Source organism: Armigeres subalbatus, chromosome 1 (genome assembly GCF_024139115.2).
Source record: "Armigeres subalbatus isolate Guangzhou_Male chromosome 1, GZ_Asu_2, whole genome shotgun sequence".
NCBI classification, from domain to species: Eukaryota; Metazoa; Arthropoda; class Insecta; order Diptera; family Culicidae; genus Armigeres; species Armigeres subalbatus.
In genome coordinates this window covers 211451631-211460584 of record NC_085139.1, presented here as the reverse complement: position 1 = coordinate 211460584, position 8954 = coordinate 211451631, and the positions used below count along the sequence as shown (strand labels likewise).

General features: G+C 38.5%; 1 protein-coding gene across 2 annotated transcripts; it reads left to right on the top strand.

The window, feature by feature from the left end:
• The first annotated feature begins 5323 nt into the window (after positions 1 to 5323).
• On the top strand, positions 5324 to 8051 carry LOC134205726 (transcription factor grauzone-like). 2 transcript variants are annotated; one of them, XM_062681267.1, is made up of 6 exons: positions 5324 to 5510; positions 5591 to 5869; positions 6015 to 6415; positions 6734 to 7130; positions 7186 to 7382; positions 7447 to 8051. In XM_062681267.1, exons 1-6 carry the CDS (start codon positions 5388 to 5390, stop codon positions 7976 to 7978), a joined length of 1929 nt encoding a protein of 642 aa, XP_062537251.1. In that variant the 5' UTR covers positions 5324 to 5387; the 3' UTR covers positions 7979 to 8051. The 2 variants fall into 2 exon arrangements, with proteins under 2 accessions (XP_062537251.1, XP_062537250.1); XM_062681266.1 differs by having other exon boundaries at positions 5591 to 5875.
• Positions 8052 to 8954: the final 903 nt, after the last annotated feature.

Sequence of the window (8954 nt, the reverse complement as noted above, 5' to 3'; positions counted from 1 at the left end):
AAACTGTTAAAACTTTATATGAGATTGTTCATTTACAGTTGTCAACAGTAAAGGATACTGTTGTCGACCGCACGGGAAAATATCCATGTACAGTTTGTAATTATGCGGGAAGGTACGGCCGCACCAAACGACACACACTTAATCGACAATTTTTTTCTCGGTAAAATAAATTGACGAACATGATCGTTATGGTTAAAGTCAATTTCAACTGATACAGTCAAATTTCACTCGTTGGGCTATCTTTAGATGGGCTACGATTTAGTTGGGCGCTCGTTAGTTGGGCTGTAGCCCATTTAAAACGAAGGTGGACGTCAAATTATGACATCAACGGCAGTTTTTTTTCTTTTTCGCAGTTGGCAGCACTGAATTTCTATTGTATTCGCTGATTTGACAGATGAAATCTCAGCCCAACTAACGAAAGTCTTTCACTAGATGGGCTACGAGTTTAGCCCAACGAGCGAAAGTTGACTGTATCTCGTTAATAAATATGACGTTTACACAAGTTACCGAAATTCGGCATTCAAATTTGCCATAGCAATCGGTTATCTGGAATTTATCCGAATCTCGGCAAACTCAACTGTCAAAAGTATTGCGCATAAATCCCAAAATTTTATTCCCACCTTTGGGTTTCCGCGCCGAGCACTCAGCGCAAGACTCGGCGACAAGGGGAAAGTTATAAAGTTGGTAACCCTGATTTTTGACAATTAATGTCGATTGTTTGTGTGAGTGCACCGATGTCAAAAAATAGAGCTTTTAGCTGAATTTTTCATTGTCAAATGCAAGTTTTGACAGTATTATTCATGTATGAGTGAAAAACATGTATAAAAGGTCTATCGGGGAAGCAGTCGCTGGAGACAAATGTCATTGTCTTCAACGACGAAACGAAAAGTTTCAATGCAAACAGCAATATAAACCTCTATCGCGATTTGTCATCAGAAAACACGTGATCATCTTCTGTTCTCTTGGTAAGCATTTTATCTAGTTATAATCCCCTTATTTATACTAATATAAAACAGATTCAAACAACATTATAAGCTTACTGCTATACTAAACATAATAAAATTTATGTATGTATATTTATTTTTAGGAAGCTCATAAGAACACAATCAAATTGTCATAGACACAGCAAGATCGATAAACATCGACCTCCACGCGTGGAAGACTTCGGACATCGGAGTTCGGACTAATCATATTATACATCCAGGAACAGAGATACCTACACACTTAATCGACAATTTTTTTCTCGGCAAAATAAAGTGACGAACGTGATCGTTAAAGTTAATTTTAACTGATATCTCGTTAATAAATGTGACGTTTACACAAGTTACTGAAACTCGGCAGTCAAGTTTGCCATAGATATCGGTAATCCGGAATTTACCCGAATTTCGGCAAACTCAACTGTCAAAAGTATAAACTTCTATCGCGATCTATCACAGAAAACACGTGACCATCTTCTGCTCTCTTGGTAAGCATTTTATCTTCAGTTAAAATTTCTTTATTTTCAATATAAACAGATTCAAACAACATTATAAGCTAACTTCAATACTAAAAATAATTAAATTGATGTATGTATATATATTTTCAGAAAGTTCATATACATTGACATTGAAAGACATTGAAAGATAGACAAAATTCGACTTCCACGCACGAAAGACTTCTGAGGTCGGCCTAAGCATAATGAACATGTTGCAACAGAGATATGTGGTATCGCGGAATGATGCTGTTAGATGGCTGCCATGACTACGTAAATTGCGCATAAATTTCCTACTGAATCAAAATTTTAAAAGATATTTTCGTATTACCAAAATTGTTTCGATTTTTAAATATGGACAGCAACAAAAAACGCCTAAAATATATTTATTTTTCATGTGAATTGAAGTTTTAATTTTTTTTATTTTTGTCTATCTGAAAGCAAACAAAATTAATTTATTCACTGAATTTCGGTAAAACACATTACCGATCTATTCGGCAATGAACTACCGAACGGATCGGTAATTTTTGACAGATGGGTGGTTACTCATATTTTACGACCGATCGGTAATCTGAACTTTCACCGAGATTTTTACCGATATATCAGCTGTTGGATTCTCGGTAATTTATTTTGCCGGCCTCGGCGAAAAAAATTAAGTGTGTATGTGGTATCGCGGAATGGTGCTTTTAGATGGCTGCGCAAAACGCATAAATTTCCTGCTGAACTCGCTGCACTACAATTTTGAAATATATTTTCGTGTTCGAACATACCAGAATTGTTTTGATTTATACCCAAGTAACCATTAAGCCGTAAAAACCGACTTTATTTCGGTTCTAGTCACATAAAAACTTGAACAACAGTGCTAATAAGATTTAAATTATATTTTAGGGCCGCTCAAAAGCTTTTGGCGAATTATTTGGCTGATAAAGTGCTTGCCCCTACCAATTTTTCCACGCCTATGCCAAAATGTCAAAATTTTTAGACGAGTTGGAACAGGACGAAAAAAAAGAAATGAAAAATAATTGTTTTCTTCCCATTGGAATTCGATGATTTTTTTTGCTTATTATGTTTGATTCCGGAATTGAACTATTGAACTGTGTTCAGGTTTGCTGCTCTACCATCTGATCCATCACGGATTTGAATGGGTGTATTGCTGGGAAGGGATAAAAACAGAAGGATTTCATCTGATATCTTTGAGTCGAAGGGCGAGAAGTTTGGCGAGAAAGCATTGAACGAGGCATTGGAAATGAAAAATGAATCATATGTAATTAATTGGACGGAACTTTTTTTTTTGTATTTAAGAAGCCTATCTAAAGGTATCTTTTAGGTAAAGACCAATAAATATATTGCCGTAGAACACATTCACAGCTCATACAGCATTTATCCGGCATGGTCCATGCAATGTGTTGTAGATTATGATTTACAAAAAAATGTTTCTAATGCGAGTGAAAGAGACAGGTTATAAAATTCTAGGTGTGATTGTTATTGATTCTACCAAAACGTCATAGATAGTAGCTCTAAATTGATAATAATAATTCCCTTATTCGGCTTGAATCTACAAGGCTTATATCAAAGCGTTATATACCGATATACGGCTTCTTTTAATGCTTGAAGTTTATACGGCTAATTAGCACTTGAAAGTCGTATATACTGCTTATAGGCACTGAAATGTTGTTTTATGGTTTATATAAGGCTTATTAAAGTGCTTAATGGTTACCTGGGTAAACATGAAGGTGATTATACAATTAAGCCAGAAATCGGCCATTTTGCAAACCACGTGCTTTTCCAATATTTTTTTTCAAAAGCACGAGATGAAAGAACCATAACGCGTATGGGGCTGAAATAATGGTAGATCGTTTGCTTAGTTATGCCACAGATAACAGATATTGAGGCTAACATCCGATACGCGTGTAAACATCCGCAACCGTTAATTCAAATGTATATTAAATTGAGACCGCGTTTGGCAATCAATTGGAGATGGCGCAATCGATCATTGTTATTGAAAACGCAGCCCGAATGCAGCTGTCAAATACATTGGCTGCGTTCGACGGTTGTTAAACCGCTGCGTTCGTATGTACTGCCGCAATCAGTTGAGTAGATGGCAGTAGTGGGCCAACGTATATCAATTCAAAAGTTTACACAGGATTTTCAATAAAATTTGTTCTAGCTTAAATATCTGTTATCTGTGGTTATGCTGAACAATCATGATTTGAGTTTCGGCACTGTACGAAAAATATTAAGCCAGATTTGGGCTTTTGAAAATGTATGTAAATAAACGTGTGGTGAGTTTGAAATTCACCACGGGCTTCATTCTATAATCACCTGAAAAACAATAAAAAACGCCCAAAATATATTTATTTTTCATGTGGACTGACGCTTTTAATTTTATTATTTTGATCTGATCTGAAAGTAAATAAAAATAATCATTCGCTGAATTTCGGCAAAGCACATTACCGATCTGTTCGGCAATGAACTACCGAACGGAACGGCAATTTTTGACAGATGGGTGGTTACGCACATTTTACGACCAATCGGTAATCTGAACTTTCACCGAGATTTTTACCGAGATATCAGCTGTTGGATTCTCGGTAATTTATTTTACCGGCCTCGGCGAAAAAAATTAAGTGTGTACACCGCAATGCTATTCACCCATAAGAATCAAGTAAACGGGGTGCAAAAAGCGCGGCGGTACCTTTCATGAAGGGTTCGCCGCGTGCAATTTTGAGAAAATCAGGCAATAGTATAACCCGCAGGCAAGCTGATGGCGGCCATTACCGCTCGCGGAAAACTGGATAATTTACTACGATACCACAAATAGTCCAGTTATAGAATGTATAATCGAAAAACGATTAGTGGAAAAATTGATGTTTGATATTTTTCTATACGGGATAGGGGTGGGTGCTTGGGTGGATGGGGGTTCAAATCTGTGTTTTTTTTGCGTTTATGGAATTTGTAAATGAACCCACAGGTGTGCCATGAGTATCAAGGGTCTGTCCCATTTGGAGAATTAAACTTAAAAGTGACAGTTTGACAATTAGAAAATCAACCGATCATAAGAATGGCTGTGTTGTTCATTAGCTAAATAGACCACTTTTCCCTATAATTGAATCGGGGCTGTCCAAGGTGTTCACACATACTATCGATGTTGTAGGTCATAGTATCCATGGGTGAATTGGTATGCAATGTGCCGACGCATGATATGCATAATTTAAAATAAATGAATTTTTGCCAATCAGTATGTGTCGATTTTCCTAATGTGTTGATGGGTGCTTGCACACGGTTAGAAAAAAGTACCTAATTTTAGGTACTTTTTTTCTCTTGCATCTCCCTCCCTCTTCCCTTTGTTGTCACAAAATAAAGAGCAAAACCACTCAACAAGGGCATTTAAGTGTGGGAACCCAACGTTGAGTAATCTCATGTTTACAAAAGTTGAGTGAAATTTACCTAACTTATGGTTAGTTTCTATTTAAAATTAAGTATATTTTACTTAATATTAAGTGAATTTTACTTAATTTCAAGAAAAAATTACTTAATTTTGGCTTCCCACACTAATGCTACGTTTTGACAGGGCAAGTGAATTGAACAACTCAGTTGAATTCAATTGACTTGCCAAAAGTTGAACATGTTCAACTTTCTTTTCGTTCAAGTGAATTGAATTAAGATGTTTACACGTTCCATTCGCGTTCGATTCAAGCGACTTGCTCAATTCACTTGCCTTGTCTAAACGTAGCATAAACCCCCGATTTGAGTGAAAAGTACCTAATATTAGGTACTTTTTTCTAACCGTGCACATGTTTGCTATTCCATCATTTTAGCACTGGACCCCACTGGATACAATCACTGCACTTTATTAATTCTGGGAACACTGCTAAAAATGTCATGGTTGCACTTTTGATAACTTCAAAAATCAACAAAAATGACCGAAACTCTGGAAAATTGCCTGACTTGTTGGAGAAAAACGGATAGTTTTCTCCGGGTATCGGACGAGATCAACGATGAAGGTGTTGGCACTATTGTCGCTAGTCATTTCTGGTTCCAGGTTTGTATTATTTCCTAAGATTGAACGCATTGAATTTCAGGTTCTGCATTGTTTTCGTTTTGTTCGTTCATCCGAATTAGATTCAGGAATATGAGGATCGAGTTCTGTGTACCAGCTGCTGGGAAAAAATTGAGGACTTCCACAAATTTTACTGCGAAGTGAAGCATGTATGGAATTATGAAAATTTGTCCAAGAGCTCTGTTATCAAAAAGGAACGCTCGTTCGATGGGGTTGAATTGGAAGAGGATCTATTCACCAACGAGCTGGTCAAGGTGGAAATAACTAAGAATGAGCATTTGGAAATTGAGATTCCTTGTGATAATAAGGAAGAAGACGGAAGGGTTTTAATCAAGAATAGTGTAAGTGTAAGTATGAAGTGTTTTGTCTGTGATTTTAATCCTTCAAAGATTTCTTGAATTGCGTCATAGCTTGAAATATTTGCATAAAGTGTCTACATATTGATTTGATAGCGAAATATTCTTCAGCTATTAATCTTTTTTTTAGCACCAACCAGAACAACAGACGGATTCATCTGATGATTCAGAAAAGGATTCGATGGTACCGATTGCTAAGCGATTCCGACGCGCTAAAATCAAAACTGCCGCAATGAAAAGACAAATTCGCAAGAAACAAAGGGTACGCTCTCAGCAGAAGCACAAAACGACGAATCGCAATAAGTATGGTACCTCACTGCATTGCGATTTGTGCGATCCGGTAAGATCGTTCAAGGACGAAGTGGGACTTCAGCTGCACAAAACGGTCTACCACCCGGAACAGTCTGAGAAAAAGTTCCAGTGCGACCAGTGCGAGAAAGCCTTCGCTAGCGAATGGCAGCTCTCCTGTCATAGAAACTTTCATCAGAATATAGAATCCTTGAATATTCACTGCAATATATGTAACAAATAGTAAGTTTGAATATTTTTTCGTATACTGTGATATAAATTATTCTAGGGTAGACTGTTTTGTGATTTTCGTATATACTTCTTACTCGTTTTTCATAAGAAATTAAAAAAATGTTCTGAAAACTTGGGTTCGAGTCCCATCGAAGGGAAAGTGGTTACCTCCAATACATTTTTCAAATCAATATCTCCCACATAATGTACATATTCACATATGAGTTTTCAGAACATTGTAAATTAATGTTCAAATCGGGTGGTTTAAACCCCGGAATAAAGGCAATACCTTGATCCTACTCAATGTAAACAATTCTGTTTTTTTTTCAGTTTTGACTCCGCCCGTACTTTGAACAATCACATCCGTGCGTGTCATCCCGAAAGCATGGCTGCACTTTCGATACCCCCGTTCGGCTCAATTACGAACGATACGGCAAATGTCTCGGCAGATCAACTCCTAGTGGAGGTTTCGGTCAAAACTTCCCAGAGGCAGAAAACTTCGGAAGCCGAACATGCCGAACAAGATGAGTTGATTCGGAAGTACTGTACACTGGTGTGCGATTTATGTGGATTTATGGGCGAAAACTTCTATAATTTAGAAAAGCACTATAAATCCGAGCACGACATGCGCGGTTACGCAGGATGTTGCAATAGAAGGTTTTACAAAAAGCGACAATTGTACGAACATTGTCAGCGACACGTCAATCCGGATATATTCCGTTGTGAGGTAACTATTGTGGTATCTGCAAAAGCATTTTCAAAATTAAACTTTATTTCAATAGCTTTGCAAAAAATCTTTCACCGAAAAAGATGGCCTTGAGAAGCATAATCAGTGGGTTCATACGCCGGACTCGGAGAAACCTTTCAAATGCGACATCTGCGATGCTGCTTTTTTCAAAGAATACCTACTGAGAAATCATATGAAGTACCACCTTTCTATGGAGCAGAAAGTCTATAATTGTGAGGAATGTGATCGATCGTGAGTAGCATTTTATATTCAATCTAATTTTGACTGGATAGTAATTCATTTTCCTAACCTCCAGCTTCGGTGCTCCTTCATATTTGAAAACGCACCAGCAAACCGTACACGGTGCCGCGTCCAGCTGGGTTTGCGATATCTGTGCTAAGGGCTTCCCCCACAAGTCGTCACTGGAAACGCATCGACTCGGTCACACGAAAGAAGGCGCTGCCAGCTTGAAGAAGCAGTGCGAACACTGCAACAAATGGCTCAAGAATGAAAGCTCCTTTAAGCGCCATGTTAGACGGTGCATGGCCAGTGGCCCAGCAACGTGCGATATATGCGGCAAGCAAGTGGCAAATGAAATGTCTCTGGCGAGTCACAAACGGTTCTATCATACGGAACAACCGTCGTTTACGTGCAGCTACTGTGGGAAACAGTTCAGGCGTATCATACGGCATAAGGAGCATGAGGCGAACCACCGGGGTGAGGTTCTGTATTCGTGCCCATTTTGCGCTTATACCTGTAACTCCAATTCCAACATGTACACTCATAAAAAAGTAGCCCATCCGGATTTGTGGGCGGCGAAGATTGCGGACCGGTTCTACAAGCGATGATTATGGATAAGTAACTCTGGGAAAGATTAAGGTAGGTGAGAATATTTAAAGAATTGGAATTATTGCAACTGAACTGTTGTTTAAATCATCTGAAACTGACCGAAATATCATTTATATGTCATATTCATAACAGTGAATTGAGTACCCATTTTTTTAAACTAACTGATTAGTTAGACTGACGAAATAGGCTGGACCGAACTTCTCGTTAGTCGAATGTTTGGGATCAGAACTATAGGTCAAAGGGCCAGATTACGAAAATGGCATGAACGGTAGAAATCGAATCTACGAATAATACTCGATAAGTAAACTATATTCCGACTAATGTAGAATATAAGTCGATTACTAAGTAGACTCCGATGGAAAATGCGGAGATCGATAATTTATGAACACGATTGGAAAGACGGTAATTATATGAATATGAGACCCGGATAGAAAAGGCGGTGGTCAAATGAATAAAGGACGCTGATAGAAAAGGCGGTGGTTCATAGTTGAAGGTAGTGGAAGGTAGGCGCCCGGTAATAAAAGCGGTGGTCAATATTGTACTCCGATGCGGTTCGGTATTTGAGTCTCAGATGGCAGAGAACGGGTGTTGTCAACCCGGAGCTGCATTCGTGTTTCTTCTTTTCCTTAAAGGGTGACCTGACTGTATGCGATAACTGGCGAGGCATTATGTTGCTGTGTACCGTTCTCAAAGTTCTGTGCAAAATTATCCTAGCCCGGATTCAGGAGAAGATCGATGCGACTCTGCGACGGCAGCAAGCCGGATTCCGTGCCGGAAGATCCTGTGTGGACCATATTGTCACGCTCCGCATCATTCTAGAGCAGGTCAACGAATTCCAAGAGTTCCTTTACTTGGTATTCATTGACTACGAAAAAGCTTTCGACCGTCTCAATCACGAGTGAGGCGTCATTCAATATGTGGGGCGCAATGAGACGCAAGGGGGTTCCTGAGAAAATCATCGGCCTCATCGAAGCA